At 44.7% G+C, this 21,358-nt stretch overlaps 1 protein-coding gene across 1 annotated transcript; it reads right to left on the bottom strand.

Moving 5' to 3' along the window:
- Nucleotides 1–8,640: 8,640 nt before the first annotated feature.
- LOC101934384 (NACHT, LRR and PYD domains-containing protein 3-like) lies at nt 8,641–10,578 on the bottom strand. Its single transcript, XM_042847072.2, has one exon. The coding sequence runs from the start codon at nt 10,493–10,495 to the stop codon at nt 8,732–8,734; it is 1,764 nt and encodes a 587-aa protein (XP_042703006.2). The 5' UTR covers nt 10,496–10,578; the 3' UTR covers nt 8,641–8,731.
- Between the last annotated feature and the right edge of the window lie 10,780 nt (nt 10,579–21,358).

Here is a 21,358-nt window from a genome sequence, read left to right as displayed (position 1 = left end):
CACTGAGGGAAAAATCTCTGACACCCATGCACGGGATGTACATACCTAAAGTAGTTATGTCGGGTAAACTCATAAATTGTTTGCCCTCTATAACACTGAAAGAGAGATATGCACAGTTGTTTGCTCCCCAAGGTATTAATACATACTCTGAGTTAATCAATAAGTAAAATGTGATTTTATTAAATACAGAAAGTAGGATTTAAGTGGTTCCAAGTAGTAACAGACAGAACAAAGTAAGTCACCAAGCAAAATAAAATAAAACACGCAAATCTATGTCTAATCAAACTGAATACAGATAATCTTAGCCTTGGAGATGCTTCAGTAAGTTTTTTCCTCAGACTGGACACCTTCCAGGCCTGGGCACAGTTCTTTCCCCTGGTACAGCTCTTGTTCCAGCTCAGGTAGTAGCTAGGGGATTCTTCATGATGGCCCTCCTTTTCTTCTGTTCCACCCTTACATATCTTTTGCATAAGGCGGGAATCCTTTGTCCCTCTGGGTTCCCACCCCCCCTCACTGGAAAAGCACCAGGTTAAAGATGGATTCCAGTTCAGGTGACATGATCACATGTCACTGTAAGACCCCAAGCCTTTATTCCTCCCAGCCTGACTCACAGGAATACAGGGAGACTTACAAGTAAAACATAGTCATCTGCAGACAATTGTCCTGCTTAATGGGAGTCATCAAGATTCCAAACCACCATTAATGGCCCACATTTTGCATAATTACAATAGGCCCTCAGAGTTATAGCTCATATTTCTAGTTTCAGATACAAGAGTGATACATTTATACAAATAGCTTATAAACTACTGAGTGTGGTCATCCTTTGTAATGATACCTTACAAGAGACCTTTTGCATGAAGCATATTCCAGTTACACTATATTCACTCATTAGCATATTTTTATAAAATCATATAGACTACAATGTCACAGATTCATAGAATGTAAGGCCAGAAGGGACCACCAGATCATCTAGACTGACCTCCTGTATATCACAGGCCACTACACAGCACCAGGGTAGCCCTATGTTAAGCCCAAAGACTTTAGTTAGCCCAAAAATTTCAGTTCTCAGGAAACTAAACTGTTGTGTACCAGCAGCAGCAGAGAATAAGAGAGACTGAGTTGCCACCAGTGACTGAGGCCCCTGCAAAGGCAGGGAAGTGATTTGGGGAGATACACCCAGATGATATCAGCAGACAATCTGCCCCCCCAACACACACACACTGCCAAAGAAGAGTAAAACCCCACCAAAGTCCCTGCCAATATGACCTGGGGAAATTCCTTCCCAACTCCAAATCTGGAAATCGGCGTATGACTGAGCATATGAGCAAGATACCTCAGCCAGGCATCTAGAAAGATGGGTTAGCTGTACCATCTCAGAGCACCAGTCTACTACATCCAGCATCCAATCTCCAACTGTGCCTAATCTCTGATGCTACAGGAAGGCAGAAAAAAAAACCCAGATTGCATCAACCTAGTTGTGCACTGAGAAAAAATTCTTTCCTGACCCCCGCAGCATGAAATTTGATTTGATTATTGTCATTATCTTAATGCTGAGCTGCATGTGTTATGAATATGTTGAGGCAATCTAGGTAATCCTATTGCCATGGCCCACAAAGGAAGGGGATGAACAGTGGCACCCACAGACTCATGTATCCAAGGCCAGAAGGGACCACAATGACCACCCAGCCTGACTGCCTGCACACACAGGCCACAGAATTCCTTCTTTGGACCTGATTAAAGCATGACTTTTAGAAAGCTATCTTAGGGTTACCATTCGTCCGGATTTACCCGGACATGTCCTCCTTTTTGTGCTAAAAATAGCGTCCGGGGGGGAATTTGTAAAGCACTCACAATGTCCGGGATTTCCCCCCTCCCCCGGCAGAGCAGAGCGAGCGGCTGGGAGGGCTGCAGGAAAGTCCCGGGCTGGACTCCAGAGCAGCTGTAGAGGAGCTCCGCCCTGCATTCTGAGCAAGTGTATCAGCACAAAGTGCAGCCCTCCCCTTTTGCAACTGGGAGCGGTTTCTGCCATGCAGCGTAGCAAAACGGGAGCGAGAGCACTTTGTGCTGATACAAGGGCAGCTCTCCCCTGCAGCCCGGTCCGGCAGCACTGTGCAGGGCCAGGGACCGGGTTTTGTTGTGCTGGGGAGCTTAGCCACGTGTCCGGCTCGGCTCGCACAGAGCCCAACACCCTGTTCTGAGCAGCAGGGTAAGGGGGCCAGGGGGCAGGAGAAGGGGCAGGGAGGTTCTGGAGGGGGCAGTCAAGAAACGGGGGGGGGCTTTTTGGGGGGAGTGGAGAAAGTTTTGGGCAGTCAGGGTACAGGTAGGGGGTAGGGTCCTGGGGGGCAGTTGGGGGGGGTCTTAGGAGGGGGCAGTTAGGGGACAAGGAACAGGGAGTCTTAGGTAGGGGGTGGGGTTCTGGAGGGCAGTTAGGAGCAGGGGTCCCAGGAGGGGGCAGTCAGGGGACAAGGAACAGGGAGTCTTAGGTAGGGGGTGGGGTTCTGGAGGGCAGTTAGGAGCAGGGGTCCCAGGAGGGGGCAGTCAGGGGACAAGGAGCGGGGGGGTGGGGGGCTGGGAGTTCTGGGGGGGAGCTGTCAGGGGGCAGGAGTGGGGAGAGGGATCGGAGCAGTCAGGGGACAGGGAGCAGAGGGGTTTAGATGGGTTGGGAGTTCTGGGGGGGGCTGTCAGGGGGCAGGAGTGCGGAGAGGGATCGGAGCAGTCAGGGGACAGGGAGCAGAGGGGTTTAGATGGGTTGGGAGTTCTGGGGGGGGCTGTCAGGGGGTGGGGAGTGGTTGGATGGGGCGTGGGAGTCCCAGGGGTCTGTCTGGGGGTGGGGGTGTGTATAAGGGTTGGGGCAGTCAGGGGACAAGAGGCAGGGAGGCTTAGATAGGGAGTGGAGTCCTGGGGGGCAGTTAGGGGCAGGGGTCCCAGGAGGGGGCAGTCAGGGGACAAGGAACGGGGGGAGGGTTGGGGGTTCTGGGGGGCGGGAAGTGGGAAGTGGGAGGGACAGGGGCGGGGCTAGGGCGGGGCTCCTCCCGTCCTCTTTTTTGCTTGCTGAAATATGGTAACCCTAGCTATCTAATCTGGTTTTAAAGGCTCCAAGTGCTGTCAAGTCCTTCCCCTGCTTTGCACAGCTTGGGCCTCCATCAGTGGCTTATGTGAAGCACGTGATGCACAAAATATAACAACCAAATCAGGAAAAGTGATTTGGTAAATAGTCTCTATTGTAACCCCCCAGATTGTTTCTAATTTCCAGTTACATACATGCCATGTGACTATATCTCTGTGTCTGCAGAGGGAACTCCTAAAGGCCCTTCTATGGGGGCTCTACTGAAGATTTGGGTGATTAGAATACAGGGTGTTTTCAAACCAGAATGCTTGTTCTTTGAAAACCTGTTCTCACTACTGGATGCCCAAGCTGCCCGAGTGCTCAGACTTCTGCTGGATGCCCAGCCCCTGGGATTTTCAAACTTCCCTGCTACATCAGAGGTTTACAAACTGTGGGGCGTGCCCCGCTGGGGAGATGTGACAAGGGTATCAGGGAGGGGGGTGCTAGGACTGTATTGATGCTGGACAGAGGCCCATGTTTAAAAACAAAATGTGCAGGGTGGCAGTGCCATTCAGATTTGGCCTGGTACCCCTCAAATTTGAGTGAGTGGCGTTGTGACCTGGCACACAGGGTTACAGGATCAATCACTCAAGCTTAGCCCGACCAGCCCCTATCATCATGACAGAAATGAATGGTGCTGTGACCCCGTGCACCAGATCACAAGGATAGCAGCAGGGACCTGAGCCCAGCCCCACGGGACATAGAAGCTGCTAGTTCCCCGGGGGGAGTGCAGGTCAGACTCCATCTCCAGCCCCTTCCCCCCCAGGAAAGGGCCTTGTTGCGCTCAATAGGGACGGGGTCGGAGAGGGGTGCACATGTGATACGAGTCTCTGAAGGGGAGCACAGCAACAATCAGTTTGGGAATGTCTGGGCTATGTGATTTTGTGTTGTCCCGGCACGGCTGTACTCCCAGTCACAAATGGCCTGTCTGTGCCAAAGGTGGAGGTGTAATGTCCAGTTCAGGAAGATGTCCGTGGCCAGCTGTCATTGAACTAGTGTGCTAAAAACAGCAGGGTAGCCATGGCACAGGAGGTGAGCTGGGCTAGCTGCCCCAAGTACAATCCCATCCAAAGCCCTAGGTATGGACTCGGGCAGCTGACCTTCCCACTGCTTGCTTTGGCATGTTATCTCAGTCAAAGCTAGTGTGGGTATGTCTGCCTGACCTGGACATTACACCCCCAGCTCCAGTGGAGATACACCCAAAGTGTCACTGTCTCCCCACCTCTCCAGTCCAAGGTCCTCAACTCTCTGCTTCTGTCCCTCTTCCCTTTGTGTCTCCCACTGTCATCCCTCTGCAGAGGGGATGGTCACCCCCGGCTTTTCACAGATAAGACAGCACAGCAAGGGATTGTACTGAGCAAAAGGGTAGTTGTGGGGAAAGAGCACCAACAGAACAATGAGCCTGAGTCCCGCAAGTATTGATCTGAGAATGAATCAATGAAACATTTTAAAGGGGGAAATCTCTGCACCACAGAAGTCAACAGGAGTTTTGCCACCAACTTCAATGGGGCCAGGAATTCAGCCATGATCTCTAAAGAACAGAGACACAGCACATAGGATATGCTGGATTGGTTAGTGTTTTTTTTTAAACACATTATAAACTCCCTTTCTGTGGGCACAGTATGAGTGAGGCATGTGGTCTGGTCTGGAGGAGCTCTGACCATCTGGTCAATCCAGGGGTTTATACCTGAGGCACCCTGACCCCCAGAGATTTCTTTCAATGAACCCACCCCAAGACTATCAAAGAGCAGGAGCCTTCTCCCACTTCTAGGGAGCCTAAAATTTAATTCTGGGGGACTGAAAACGATGGATACAATTCCCAGTACAGCTACACTAGGGAGACAGGACAGCTTAATGACACTTCAGGAAACATGGGCCTGCTGATAGGGGCCTGGGCCTGCAGTCCTGCCTCACACAAATAGTCCTTACTACAAAATAATGAACTAAGTAAAGCAGTGTCCCTTTGACTTCCCTGAGATTAATCACATTGAGACGGTTTTACAGGATCAGGCTGTAGTAGCATTCTCACAACAAAACACATAAATGAATAATCTTGATGTTTTACAGTTGTTTTGCCTAGAAAACAAGATACCCTTCCTACAAAATATGTAACCTCTACCTTACCTTCAGAAAAATGAAAAACATGGAAATGATTGATTCAGATCCTTGTGACTGTAATTTATCCTTGTCCTCCCTCTCCTCTTCCCCCTCCCCCATCTGTTTGTTATGCCCACTTGTAGTGCCTGGTCTTCACCTAGATCGCTGTTCCCTTGAACCATGTTAGCATGTTCAGGGGAGTGGGGTGGGAGGGGGTCAGGTGGCTGAGAAGGACGCACAGCTGGGCAGGTGCTGAGAGAGGGACAGAACAGACAGAGGTGGGGATGAAATGAAAAGCAAAAACAGAGGGAATGTGATTTACTTTTGTTAAATAAAGGAAAAAACACATATCACATTAGAAAGACATGACTATCATGAATGGGAGGGTCAAAGTACGCTACGGAATTTTAGTGCGTGGCAGCAGACCCCACACAGCCAGTTGGTGCACGGCTCCCCAGCTCGCTGCACATTAACTCTCAGCACAGAAAAGCCCGAAGTAAGAACTGTAGCATCTGCAGTAGCTGCATAGAGCCATAGTTCAGACAGGCCACCAGGAGCCATACATGAGAAGCATAAAAGCTGTCAGCTAGCAGGAGATAATGGTCACTTGCCCTAGTGTCCCAAGTCTCTGTACATTCAATAATCACCCCACTGTCCCCATGAGACAATTTAAGGAAAAGAACAGAGGACATTTGTTCACTGAGGGGCAAATCCAGCACCTTTCCCAATGGCCACAGAGTGACCCTTTATTCCACTGTGCAGGTGTAGGCTGGGTGTGTGAGATGCTGTGCAGAGGGTGGGTCTCTCTCACCATTAGCATTAGGCTGGATTAGTCTCCATGAAGAAACTCCACAGCCTCTCTGTGCCCTGGGTGAGGAGGATTCTGCCACCTTGTGCATCAACCCAACACCTGGGCTACTTACTGGGCAGAGAAGAGGGTTTGCCACACAGTTAGTTTATGGTTTCATGTCAAATGGTGTTTGATTCTTTAGGTATTTACTATGATTTGCAGCTCAGAGATGAATACCAGACCTGAGTGGAAATGCATTGCTGCCCAACTCCTGGCATAGCAGCAGTAACAAAAGGGCTGTAAGAGAGGAGTTTGCTTACGATATTGTCTTTAGTTTACAGTTGGGATCCTTCAGTCCTTGACACAATGCATATGCAGTTGAAGTTCTCAGATCTTTCATCAGTGGGTTCCTAGAAGAGAGGATATTAAGAACTTCCATTATTTCCCAGAGGCAGATATTTCATCTTTTTTCCTGAAGATGGTATGGAAGGTTTTATTCCATAGCAGACATTTATTATCCCTCTTTAAAAAGAAAACAAAGAGAAGCATCTGAAGACTCCACAGTCCATTGTTCTGATGCCACGTTAGCTATTCGTTCCTAACAGCCGTGTAACCCACACTAACCCTGAGTAGCATTTGTCTCCCTCCAGTGGCTGGGCCATGTAAAAGAGGGTTATGGGTGAGCTGCTGCTTTCAGCAAAAATCCTGCTTCACCTTTTCAGTTTGGTATGGAAGAAGGAATATATCACAGAAGAATGGGAAAGAGGGTTCTTAATCAAACTCCCTTAAAAAGAAGATTTGAGTGATTGTAACAATTGGCACAAGATTACACTGGTTTCAGTCCCAGGGAAAGTTTTCTATGCAATTATCCTAAATCAGAATGAACAAAAAGTGTGAATTTGAAGTGGATTAGTTAAACCAAATTAAATACCTGTGTGGATGCTGTTATTCAGAATTAAAATGGCCTTTGGAAGTGAATTAAATTAAACCTAATTAAGGCCACTTTAATTCTGCATAACAGCATCCACACAGGAATTTAATGTAGTTTAACTAATACACTTCAAATTTATACCTTTAGTTAATTCAGATTAACTTTCTTGGATGTCCCCATGTAGACAAACCTTTAAAAGCCATGGATAGCAAACTTAGACAACAACAAGCTGTATTTTGGCCAGGTAGAACTTGTGTAGACCATAGAACAAAGTAATAAATAGCAGCTGCCTGTACTCTTGAATTTTGTGGGTTTCCAAAAGGCATTTGACAGTGTAGATAGGGACTCATGGTGGCAGAGAAAATCATTCAATTTATAAATTTGTATCAGAATGCTCTGTGTGCAATAAGGATAAACCAAGTGTTAGCAGACTGGTTTAATGTTAATGCTGGTGTCAGACAAGGTTGTGTCTTCTGCCTTGTCTTGTTTGGAGTTGCTATTGACTTCAACAGTCAGTATGGAAATGGACAGTGTGTGGATGTGGAGCTTGGAGATCTAGACTTTGCAGATGACATTTGTCTTATAAATAAGGCTATAATTTAGTCACGGGTATTTTTAGTAAAAGTCATGTACAGGTCACGGGCAATAAACAAAAATTCACAGTTCCTGACCCAGCCATCACTTCTACTATAAATACCCCTGACTAAATCTTAGCTGGGGGGCCGCTGCTCTTGGAGGCAGTGTAGCTGTCCCTGGGGTTGCCTGAGCAGCTGTCCCCAGGTGGCACGGCTGTAGCACCCCCAGCCCCAGTGCTCTGGGTGGTATGGTCAGGGAGCAGGGGGTTGGATAGGGGCAGGGGAGTCCTGGGGGGCGGAGGGGGAAGTCAAACTCATTGGGTGAAATTCTATGGCCTGTGTTATGCAGGAGGTCAAACAGGATGACCCCAATTGTCTTTTCTGGCCTCAAAATCTATTACTAGGGTTGTGATAGAGATGGGAACTGCTGCCATGATGTTAATGAATGAGGCAACTGTTTTATTTTTTTAATTTATTTTATTCCCACTGTTCAGTGTGAGGCTTACCGTCTCAGTCACCTCACTGAAATTCACTGCAGCTGAATTTTCAAATGATGTCACTAAATTGTTAAACAATATAGCACCCGAAACTCAGAGTTCATGTGGTGCTAGCTGAGTTTCAATTCTGGGATGTGTGCACTTAGAGCAACAGTATTGTTTAATTGAACAACATATGATTATGCCTTTGTGTGGCAAGTGGTCCTTTGCTGGGCTGAGATACACCAAATGTGTCCAAGAGTCTATGCATTCAGGATCAAGCAAAGAGTCTCTGGTTACTTCTCCTTTTAGGGAAGAGAGATCAGAGCTCTCAAACAGACTTTTTAAATTTAACAAAGCGAACTAACAACAGTCTTAGAAATCTCTCTTCAACAGATATTCTTCAATGCAGACAGGTACGTAGCTATGCAACCGCTGACAGTTCAAAGCAACTTGCTTCCTCATCCTTCTATCTGATCCAATCTAGTTTTTCAGGAAGCTAATTGGTCCCAGCTGTTTCTGGGTCCTTCTGCTTAACCCTTGCTTCCCAATTCCTGCCTTCTCTGGAATCATGAAGTTTTCTGACCCAGCTACCTCGACCTGACCAGGCCCAGACGGATAGCATAACCTCATATTACTGGGAAAGACCAAGACAAATCTGCAAATATCTTATAAATCTCTGAAAGGGAGGCATTATAATGGTGACATGACGGATGCCACTCTAAGGATTTACAGATTTATATTAAACTGCGATACTTACAGAGGAAATAATCGTTTCCGTAGCTTTGCTCTCCATCCTTCTTCTTGTTCTCCAATCCCAAGCGTACAATTACATAGGTAAAGTGACTGCTTACTACAACAATTCTTTACACAGAATGAAAGAGCAATTTCATCCATTGTTGTAAGCCTGATGTGTTCCAGTCTAATTTCTTGGAAATTATCCATTGCGCTTTTCGCAAACTCTTCTTCCTGATTCTCATACAAACAGTGAAACAACTCAAGCTGGTCACACAGTTCCTCATGGGTCTTATAGGGCAGAGAGGAGATGTTTTTAGCTTCTGCTTCAAACCACTTCAATAAATCCAGCTTTATTTCAGAGGTTGTTTTAAAATTTAACATTTTCTCTATGTCATTTAGTCTCTCTTCATTTAAGAGACCAAACAAGAAACGTACCGTTAATATCAAATAATTATTTTTGGATGTTCCGTAAGTTTTTAGCAAGTGGTTCACATCTTTCTTAGAAGTCAATGATTTTTTCTTTGTCTCTTCATCTTCCTCTAGCACATAGAACAGAGCTGCAAAAAACTCTTGGAAGGTCAAGTGAATGAAGCTGTAGACACTCTCACATTCAGTATCTTTTTGAAAAATACTTTTAATCAGAAAGAGAGACTGAATGTTAGACAAGGAAAAATTGTGTTTCTTCAGGTCACCTTCTTCAAACAGTATTTTCTGTTTTAAAATTCCATCTGCAGCCAATGAGCAAAGCTTCCACAGGTTAGTTTTAGATTCTTGTATTGAGCTAGTGAGATGACCAGTTAGTAAATTGGTCAGAAAGAGCAAATATACCGAGGTGGTTGTTTTTGAAGTTTGTGCAAGATCTTCCCCTCTTTCCATCTGTTGCTTCATAACTGTGCAGATGATCCAACACACAATGGGGACAAAGCACATGGTGAAGAGCATTTCATTTTCTTTGACAAAATTAAAGGCTTGTGTTGCTTTCTTTTCATCACAAAAGAATTTATGAAAATATTCTTTCCTGTCATCTCCAGAAAATCCCATTATTTCTGCATAACATGGAAACCTCAAATTCTGCTTTAGTTTCTCCAGAGCAGTTGGTCTTGTAGTGATTAGTAAGAAGGATTTTTGAAGAACTTTCTTTCTCAGTAAACTGCACAGGATGGTTTTTACTGGCTTCTTCTCAAATGGGTCAGTGCATAGACTAACTTCATCAATATCTAGCAAGGAACTCAATTCATCAAAGCCATCTATTACAAACAGGAGTTTTTCTGGCTTCTTAAAGATTTCTTTAATTGGTCTTACTCCATCAGGAAAATTGTTTAAAAGCAAATCAGCAACACTTTGTTCTGCAATAACACGGTTTATTTCTCTGCAATTTATATAGAAAACATAATCAAACTTTTTCTGATAGAGTTTCCCAGCTGCCCAGTCCAACATGATCTTTCTTGCTGTCATTGTTTTCCCAATTCCAGCAGCTCCCTGCAGCACAACAGTTCTTGGGATTTCCCGATTTCTACCAGGGTCAAATAAAACACTAATCTTAGTGTGACTAGTTTGTTGAGCCATCAACTCTGCATGTCTCCTTCCTCTGGTGATTATTTCATGTTCTTTCTCCTCCCGCTGCCGATGTTCCTTTACAATAAGCAGTTTTGTGTATCTGTTGTTTAGACTTACATATTCACCCAGGCGAGCATTCCTGTCTTCTAATATTTGGTATTCTTCTTGTATATGTTCTCTATACTTCTTCTGGTAATCTAATTCAATGACAATGGCATGAAGCATTAGATGTACTGAGTACAGTTGGTCAAACAAAGGTCATATGAACTGCCATTCATTGGTTATATCCAAAAGTTGGACAGGACAAAATATTGGTGGCATTCTACTCTTTCCATTCTCCCCCTCCCCTTTCACCCAGCATTCCCACCATCATGTGACTTGATATTTTGCTAGAATTTTACAGGTTAAAAATAGTCTCATCTTTTATAGTTTAATTATTTTGTCCTTGATCCTCTATCATCTTTGTTCTGATTCATCAATGCAATTAAGCACAGATTTAAGTCCCATTACAATAAATGAGATTTGAGCATGTGCTTAAAGTTAAGAATTTGCTTAAGTGTTTTTCTGAATAAGGATAATTTGGCTCATTTGTTTTTTGTTCATTCTGATTTTTTCTTCTAATTTCTCTTAATTCTTTATTCTCCTCCCACTTTTGTCTTCTTTTGTCATTTTAAACTACTTCTCTTCTTGCCCCTTGGTTGTGTTTTCTCTTCTCTCCTGTTTGCTAACTCTTTTAATCCCTTTCTGTTTTTCTCACCTCTACATACTCTTCTCTGCCTCACCCTGCACCCCCATTCCTTGATACTGCCACTCCAAATACTGGAGGACAGGATTGGACTGGGCCCATCTTTAATCCTAAGTAGTGCAGGGTGGGAGGTGGAGTGCCACTGTTTCAGTGGACAGCTGACTTGCTTATGAAGGCCCTGTCTTCACTATGGGCCAAGATCCCTAGCTTCACTACATCTTCCATGATGCGTCATTGTTTTCTCCCTTGCTGAGCCACATGATGCATCATGGGAGATGTAGTCCAGAGAGGGATCCTGGCCCGGAAAGAAGAAAGAATGCACATGAACTATGACTCCCGTACAGCACACCAGCAGCAGTTCAGTTGTGTTAGAAAGACATGCTTTAAAATGTTTTAGGCCACGGGCACCATTAAACCAGTCTACAGGATTTATGCATAGGGCCAAACCATATGAGCACACTTTAAGAAAATAAAAACGTGTTCTAACCTGAGTAGGAGCACACAGACCAACCACAATGCATTAATTGATTTAGCAGCATTCACATGTGAACCATTTCTGGAAATGGTCATTACACAATTCCTAATACAGTGTAAATTGAGCCACTAAGTGCACAGGAAATGGCTTCTTCCTAGGAAACACCCCTGCATGTGTCAGTGTGGGATTCGTCCCTCTATAACATTTTGAACATAACAGTTCAGTTTATTTGTTCTTTTTTCGTAGATCAATTGTGCAATCCTTTAATTACATTTATTGTTGTTCTCTGAGTTCCCTCTGTTTGGGATGCATCCACCCGGCATAACTGAACTAAGAGGTGGATACAGTATTCTAAGCACAGTCTTACCAGAGTCTTTCAGAGAGAGATGATCTTCTCCCTGCTCCTTGGCGTGGTGTATCTCTGCACGTGGTCCCAGATCCCCTTGTCTGTTGTTCCCTCTTCCTTCTTCTTCAACTTTTGCTGTTTTCTCCTTTTCCTTTGAAAAATCTAATTGCAATAATACCATAGCTTTTAAGGCCAGAAGGGACTACTCGATCATGTAGTCTGATGTCCCGTACGTCACAGGCAACCAACAACCCCCAGCCCCAACACATGAAACCCAACAACCAAAATGAGACCAAAGTATTACAGTCCACAGGAGACTAGACTATTATGTGCCACAGGCAGAGGATAAGAGGGACCGAGATGCACCATTGTTTGAGGCACCCTCAATGGCAGGGAAATGATTACCCCGATAATCCTGCCTAGCGTCCCGGACACACACACTGCAGAGCAGAGCCATCCCATCCATAAGATGGACCAGGCCAACTGCCCCGAGCCCCATGCTTTGGGGGGCCCCACACTTCAGGGGGATGCGGGGTCCAGGGAGACCCAAGGGATTAGCAGGTGGCCTGGCACCAGCAGCAGGCATCAGGCCCGTCCCCACACTTACCAGCATCACTTGGGGGAGGGGGCAGGGGCTTGGCAGAAGGGGTGGAGTGAGGATGGGGAGGGGGGGGAATCCAGTGTGGGGGTTTGGGGGAAGGGCTGGCATGGGGGCGAGGCCTGGGGTGGAGGGGGGTGTTGTCCCAGGCCCTGCACCCCCCTATGGACGGCCCTGCTACAGAGGAAAGGAAAAAAACCCTAAAGTCACGGCCAATCTGCCCTGCTGTTTTACATGCACAAGTTAGAAAATCCTACCCAGGGTTTTATCATGGCATTGCCACCTCACCATAACCAGTGTCACTGATGCTATTGTTATAATAGAGCTAGATTGGACCTGGCATTTACACAGGTGCAGAGGGAGAAGGCAGGGCCCTAATCGCACATCCTTGTAATTCCCACACAAGAACCAGAGATAATTGCAGTACCTGCTCTCAGGGGAGCACAGGAACTGTATCCTTGGGGGAAACCCAGTACCCTGAAGGGTCAATGAAAATCAGAGAGGAGGTAGAGCTCTGACCCTGTTCCCCTTCACATCTGACTGCTGAGCAGGAGCAGCACACATGGGAGAATATTTTTATTTTTTTATTTTTTTTCCCCACCATGGAAAATTTTGAGGTTTTGGTAGGAAAAAAAACCAAAACAAACAGAAAACCTTGAAAACCAAAAAGTTTTGGCTGAAAACCAAAATTTCAATAAAAAAAATGCTGCTGCAATGTGTTATGGAAATTTTAGTTTGTTTGTCTCATGCTCCCATTCTCCTCTATGGGCCAAGATCCCTAGCCTGACTACATCTTCCATGATGCACCATGGTTTTCTCTCTTGCTGAGCCACCATGGAGCATTATGGGAGATGTAGTCCAGAGAGGGAGCCTGGCCCATAGAGAAGAAAGGGGTCATGAGACACCTGAACTATGACTCCCATACAGCACTTCAGCAGCATTTCAAAAACAATTTTTTTCTGCTTTCATAAGAAAAGTTTGTTTTTCCCATGGAATGCTGACAATTTTCACACAAAAGAATTGTTTTGACAAAAACCCAATTTTCTGTTGACAATGTGCTGTACCCTGTTAGTCACACTTCCCATGCATGCCAGGCAGCTCAAGAAGATTGTGGTTGCTGGGAATAAGGGACTGAATGTCTCTTTGATCATTGCTGGCCAGGAACAAGGCTTACAAAAGTTTCCTAAGCCTAAAAGCATTTGCACCCGACTTTCCAAAGCATTTCTCTGATCCAAGAATTCACAAAACATTGGCTATTGAAACATGAGTGTCACCTAATTTATCTATTATGTTTTTCAATATTTTTGTTTGTTAAATTGATGTAAAATGTCAAAGTTTCACAAATTTAAACAATAGTTAATATTTGTCCCTTAGCAATTTCCCTTTTCCAGCAAAATCAGAGTTCCCTGCTGCTGCTGTCACCACAAGAGGCACCACACTGGCCCAAGGAGGCTCAATGATGATGATGATGCAAAAATCTCTCTGATATGTGCAGACGTGCCCTGTGCCCTCCAACCCTGCTCCTCCCATTCCCTGGCAGCACAACTCCAATGGAGCCACATTGTCCCAGGGATCCGCCTTCATGGATGGAGCTCTGATAAACAGCCCATACAGCCCCAGGCCAGTTAGTGACATGTCCAATGAGACTTGGGAGATAATGTATTTCCCGCTCCCTGGCCTTGCTCTGGCCTTACTCCTTCTCTTCAGCTTTCTGCCCTAGCTCACCTCCCTCTCTCTATGGATCCCATGCCCACCACAAATGCAGCAGCATGCACAGAGCTGACCTCCAGGTTATGGGACGGGTTAGCCCTTAGGTACATCTCAAACAGATCTATGTAATTCTGTTAAGTCCACTGAGTGTATTTAGGTCCCTTCAGCCTCCAGCTACAGAAATGCAGACGCTGCTTCATCCTTTCATCCCTCATGATTGGTTTGATGTTTAAAGGCTGTCCTCACAGGAAAAAGGTTTAGAAACTACAACTAACAAGAATAAAAAGACCCAAGATCTCCCTTAGGGGGGGGAGATGCTCTGCTGTGCGCTATAGCTGCGGCCACAGCAGTGTCTGGTTGTTCTTCTCCCCTCCTCCCCTCCCCCAGTTGCAGCTCCCTGATCCTGAGGCTGGGGCTAGTTCTCAAATGGTCTGAGCTTGAGGGTTGTTCTAAAATTACACCAGCCGGCTGTGATCCCAAGGGGCCAGTAGAGCTTCAGAAATTGCTGGAGCACAATAGTGCTCGTTCCACGCCTGCTGTGCTAGGGACTGCACGAGATGGTGGCACAGGAGAAGCCTAGGCCAGTTCTCTGTTAGCTGGGGATTCCCCTTCCGCTTTCTGCTACATTCCTTGTGCCATTAGACCTGGCATTGTTTATATGTCTCTTAAATTTTGTGGTAAACTGTATATGAACTGTTTAATGGACAAACTAAAATTACCTTGTGTTAATCTGCATAGTTAATTGCCAGTGCTGTTTGGGAAACAAGGAGTCACATCAAAAGCATATTGTTCACCCAGGACTGAATGGTCAAGAGGCTTCTGGAAATATATAAAAGCCTTGGGACCTGATCCTTTTTTATCACAGATCTGCTTCCGGTTTCATGCTGGAGAAACCTAAGCCATACGGATTTGGATCCCAGTCATTGACTGGAATCACACTGAACATGGACATTGGGAAGCATTCATGGGATTCTGCCTGTTCCTAGAGAAGGGTGACAAAGGTGTGACAAGATTATGGCGATCAACAGATGGCTCAGGCAGCGGTGCTATAAGGAGGGCTTTGGGATGTATGGCCACTGGGAAGCATTCATGGACAGAGGACTGTTCTCTTGGGATGGACTTCACCTGAGTAAGGAGGGAAATAGACTTCTAGGATGGAGGCTGGCACAACTGATTAAGAGAGCTTTAAACTAGGAATCTGGGGGAGATGGTTGGGAGATGTCCAGGTAATCTCCACGCCGGAATTTAACATTGAGAAGGAAGAAAACAAAGTAAGAAAGGATACAGCCATGGGTAAGAGAATGGACGTAAGGAGGAAGGGTTGTGTAGATACCAGCCTAATAAGTGATACTGGCGGTAGAATGTCTGTGCCTAATCAGGTAAAGAATGTCAGTGAAGCCAAACAGCAAAAATTAAGATGTTTTTACACTCATGTGAGGAGCCTAGGTAACAAAATGGAGGAACTAGAGCTACTGGTGCAGGAAGTGAAACCGGATATTATAGGGATAACAGAAACATGGTGGAATAGTAGTCATGACTGTAGTACAGGTATTGAAGGCTATGTGCTGTTTAGGAAAGACAGAAATAAAGGCAAAGGTGGTGGAGTAGCATTGTATATCAATGATGAGGTAGACTGTAAAGAAATAAGAAGTGATGGAATGGATAAGACAGAGTCTGTCTGGGCAAAATCACATTGGGAAAGAAAGCTACTAGAGCCTCTCATGAGATACTGCTAGGGGTGTGCTATAGACTGCCGGGATCCGATTTGGATATGGATGGAGACCTCTTTAATCTTTTTAATGAAGTAAACACTAATGGGAATTGTGTGATCATGGGAGACTAACTTCCCAGATATAGACTGGAGGACAAGTGCTACTACTAGTAATAGGGCTCAGATTTTCCTGGATGTGATAGCTGATAGATTCCTTCACCAAGTAGTTGAAGAACCAACAAGAGGGGATGCCATTTTAGATTTGGTTTAGGTGAGTAGTGAGGACCTCATAGAAGAAATGGTTGTAGGGGACAACCTTGGTTCGAGTGATCATGAGCTAATTCAGTTCAAACTGAAAATAGATCTGGGACTAGGGTTTTTTATTTTAAAAGGGCTAACTTTAAAGAATTAAGGAAATTAGTTAGGGAAGTGGATTGGACTGAAGAACTTGTGGATCTAAAGGTGGAGGAGGCCTGGAATTACTTCAAGTCAAAGTTGCAGAAACTATCAGAAGCCTGCATCCCAAGAAAGGGGAAAAAATTCAGAGGCAGGAGTTGTAGACCAAGCTGGATGAGCAAGCATCTCAGAGAGGTGATTAAGAAAAAGCAGAAGGCCTACAAGGAGTGGAAAATGGGAGGGATTAGCAAGGAAAGCTACCTTATTGAGATCAGAACATGTAGGGATAAAGTGAGAAAGGCCAAAAGACATGTAGAGTTGGACCTTGCAAGGGGAATTAAAACCAATAGTAAAAGGTTCTATAGCCATATAAATAAGAAGAAAACAAAGAAAGAAGAAGTGGGACCACTAAACACTGAGGATGGAGTGGAGGTTAAGGATAATCTAGGCATGGCCCAATATCTAAACAAATACTTTGCCTCAATCTTTAATGAGGCTAATGAGGAACTTAGGGATAATGGTAGGATGACGAATGAGGTTATGGAGGTAGATATTACCGCATCTGAGGTAGAAGCCAAACTCGACCAGCTTAATGGGACTAAATCAGGGGGTCCAGATAATCTTCATTCAAGAATATTAAAGGAACTGGCACATGAAATTGCAAGCCCATTAGCAAGAATTTTTAATGAATCAGTGAACTCAGGGGTTGTACCATACGACTGGAGAATTGCTAACATAGTTCCTATTTTTAAGAAAGGGGAAAAAAGTGATCCGAGTAACTATAGGCCTGTTAGTTTGACATCTGTAGTATGCAAGGTCTTGGAAAAAATTGTGAAGGAGAAAGTAGTTAAGGACATTGAGGTCAATGGTAATTGGGACAAAATACAACATGGTTTTACAAAAGGTAGATCGTGCCAACCCAACCTGATCTCCTTCTTTGAGAAGGTAACAGATTTTTTAGACAAAGGAAATGCAGTGGATCTAATTTACCTCGATTTCAGTAAGGCATTTGATATGGTTCCACATGGGGAATTATTAGCTAAATTGGAAAAGATGGGGATCAATATGAAAATTGAAAGGTGGATAAGGAACTGGTTAAAGGGGAGACTACAACGGGTCATACTGAAAAGTGAACTGTCAGGCTGGAAGGAGGTTACTAGTGGAGTTCCTCAGGGATCGGTTTTGGGACCAATCTTATTTAATCTTTTTATTACTGACCTTGGCACAAAAAGTGGGAATGTGCTAATAAAGTTTGCGGATGACACAAAGCTGGGAGGTATTGCCAATACAGAGAAGGACCGGGATATCATACAGGAAGATCTGGATGACCTTGTAAACTGGAGTAATAGTAATAGGATGAAATGTAATAGTGAAAAGTGCAAGGTCATGCATTTAGGGATTAATAACAAGAATTTTGGTTATAAATTGGGGCCACAGCAGTTGGAAGTAACAGAGGAGGAGAAGGACCTCGGAGTATTGGTTGATCACAGGATGACTATGAACCACCAATGTGATATGGCCATTAAAAAAGCTAATGCAGTCTTGGGATGCATCAGGCGAGGTATTTCCAATAAAGATAAGGAGGTGTTAGTACCGTTATACAAGGCACTGGTGAGACCTCATCTGGAATATTGTGTGCAGTTCTGGTCTCCCATGTTTAAGAAGGATGAATTCAAACTGAAAAAGGTACAGAGAAGGGCTACTAGGATGATCCGAGGAATGGAAAACCTGTCTTATGAAAGGAGACTCAAAGAGCTTGGCTTGTTTAGCCTAACCAAAAGAAGGCTGAGGGGAGATATGATTGCTCTTTATAAATATATCAGAGGGATAAATATCAGGGAGGTAGAGGAATTATTCAAGCTTAGTACCAATGTGGACACAATAACAAATGGATATAATCTGGACATTAGGAAGTTTAGACTTGAAATTAGATGAAGGTTTCTAACCATTAGAGGCGTGAAGTTCTGGAACAGTCTTCCAAGGGGAGTAGTGGGGGCAAAAGACATAGCTGGCTTCAAGACTAAGCTTGATAAGTTTATGGAGGGGATGGTATGATGGGATAGCCTAATTTTGGCAATTAATTGGTTTTTGATTATTAGCAGGTAAATATGCCCAATGGTCTGTGATGGGATGTTAGATGGGGTGGGATCTGAGTTACTACAAATAATTCTTTCCTGGGTGCTGGCTGGTGAGTCTTGCCCACATGCTCAGGGTTTAACTGATCGCCATATTTGGGGTCGGGAAGGAATTTTCCTCCAGGGCAGATTGGCAGAGGCCCTGGAGGTTTTTTGCCTTCCTCTGCAGCGTGGGGCACGGGTCACTTGCTGGAGTATTCTCTGCACCTTGAGGTCTTTAAACCATGATTTGAGGACTTCAATGGCTCAGACATAGGTTAGGGATTTGTTACAGGAGTGGGTGGGTGACATTCTGTGGCCTGCATTGTGCAGGAGGTCAGACTAGATGATCATAATGGTCCCTTCTGACCTTAAAGTCTATGAGTCTATGACTATAACCTGTGGACTATTTCTAAAAGAACTTCTGCAATTACAAGCTCATCATCTCTGCTATGTATCTGGACTTCAAGAATTGAACTCATGTCTGTATGTATATTGATCTTTTAACCAACACTCTCTTTCTCTTTTCTTTTTAAATTTTTTTTAGTTTAGTTAATAAGAATTGGTGATAAGCATGTATTTTGGATAAGATCTAAGTTATAATTTGACCTGGGGGTGTGGCTGGTCCTTTGGGATCAGGAGAACCTTTTCTTTTATATGATGGAACAAGATTTTCAGAAATCTTCATCATATTTTGATGTGGGTACCTGGATGGAGGGCTGAGGCTGGGTACTTTAAGGAAACTGTGTTGTTTGGACTTCTGAGTAACTGGTGAGGTAATACAGAAGCTGTTTCAGACTAGCTTGGTAAATTGGAATATTGCAATATCTGCCAACTTTTGGGGTTTGTCCGCCCCATTCTGTTTGCTGTTCATCCTAATTGAATGACCTCAGCTGGCTCCTATTGGGACCACTGTCACAGGGCCAGTCAGCTGTTTGGTGAGAATCTACTGGGTCCAGAATCTCTGCTGTGATCAGTTTCCAGTTACAGATCCTCAATTCTATGTCTCAGCTGCAGCACAGGTTACAGCAGCCTGGGAGCTGTTCTAACTTGCACCAGCTACCAAGGTCCCCAAGGAAGAGTCCCCCGGCTGGGGATGCATTCTAGCTACTCCTCCTCCCCACCTCTTTGTCCAGGACACTGTCTGCACTGTTTTGTTGGCTCTACACCCATTAGGGACACCCCACACTAGGGATTTCCTCAGATGGAGAGTTACAGGCTTCCTGTGCTCCCCTTGTGCTGGCTGAGTGGTAAAAAGGGAGTGGAGCAGGTCAGAGAATCTGGTGTGGGCATCTCTGAGCTGAGTCCCCCTCATTTCCAGCTGGGATTCAGAATTTGTCACTCCTGCCATCAGCCAGTTTCTCCTTCTGCGCCTGCTGCCCTGGGGGAGACTCCCCCGGGTTTTAAGAACTTTAGGTTTCTTACCTTTCTCTCTTTCTTCTCTGAGTTTTTCAGCAGCATCTCTGAGATTGAGCTGAATGAAAACATCTACGGTTACATCTACTGCAGTCTCTGCACCATAGAATTTCATCAAGAGGTTCTTAGTGTCTATCCTGTCAGCATTCTCCAGCTGACCTCGGGGGATGGTACCCTTCCCCTTAAAGTCAGAGTGTGATAGTTTGTCTCTAAATCTTTTGAAGTCATCTTGAAAAAGGTTCTCAAAGGCACTTAAAAGCAGGTCACTGATGCTGCTTTGGTTTTCCATCACCAGTATCGGGGGGGGGGACCTAAAATACAATGTAAAGTCCCATTATTAATAGTTAATATGGAATAACAACTGTAATTCCCATGTAGAGGAAATAAGTGTAGCCTAGTGGTGAGAGCAGGTCACTGGGGCTTATAACTCCTCAGTGATTTTCCTCACAAGTTATTCACTGGATAGCTAGTTTTGTCTTCCTGTGCTTCAGTTTCCCTATCTGTAAAATGGGGACAATTGTGCTCATCTAAATCACAGGGGTGTTATGCAGCTAAGTTTACTGTTTGTAAAGCCAGTTGCAGTTTTAGGATGAAAGGTGCTAGAATAGTATTTAGCATCTGAATGTATTTCCAAACCCTGGGGTGAGGATACCTAAATTAGAAAATAACCTAGCACAGTCTGGAATCTGTGCATCAGATTCTGGAGTATCAGGCCCTGTGTCCTGAGAACCAGTGCTGGCTTGGAATTGAATGGATAAACTATAACTACTTCAGATTAAATTTACCCCATTCCAAGTCAAAATGCAGGGAGTGATAAATTTACCATTAGCTAGAAAGCTACCAGTTAGATTTGTTTGATTTGTTTCTCTCAGTTTTCTCGGGGCTCAAACACAGATGCACACACAAAAAATCTAGGAGGAAGAACAGAAAAGCTTTGAGCAAATGGCTATATCCTCAATAAAGAAACTAAAACATCTCCCATTAAAACTGATCTTCAATGCTTCTTTGATTTTTATAACAGGCCTCATACGACGGCATATTGCCCAGTCACTGCACAAGGACGTCAGTTAGCGACTTCCCTCCACTCATCATGGGATATTAGGAAGGATCTCAAATGGCAAATTAGAGGATTTAAACTAAGATGTGCATCATTTATTTTATTTTTTCTTTGTTGAAAAATTAATGGCATGCGTAGCCCTGTAGGGCACAGAGAGCAATACACAGCGTCATGCAGCTATTGGCATCATAAAGTTGCAGGAGCAGCTAGAAAGACACAATTATAAAAAGAAAAAATATTTTCATGTAACCAGTTAAATGGGTTTTGTTCAAGTTGTTTCATGACCTCAGGACTGTAGGCAGCAAAGAGGAAGGAGCTGTGGGGAGGCTACAAACCTATGACTGGAGGTGAGGTTTTCAGGGGCCCTCTCCTAGAAAAATCTGAAATACCAAGTGCAAGAGCCTGCATTTTAGGTGATTTTAAGGCAATGCCAAGTCTCATAGATTCATAGATTCTAGGACTGGAAGGGACCTCAAGAGGTCATCGAGTCCAGTCCCCTGCCCTCATGGCAGGACCAAAT

The sequence above is a fragment of the Chrysemys picta genome, chromosome 4, assembly GCF_011386835.1.
Source record: "Chrysemys picta bellii isolate R12L10 chromosome 4, ASM1138683v2, whole genome shotgun sequence".
NCBI lineage: Eukaryota > Metazoa > Chordata > Testudines > Emydidae > Chrysemys > Chrysemys picta.
This window is presented reverse-complemented; position numbering and strand designations above follow the sequence as displayed.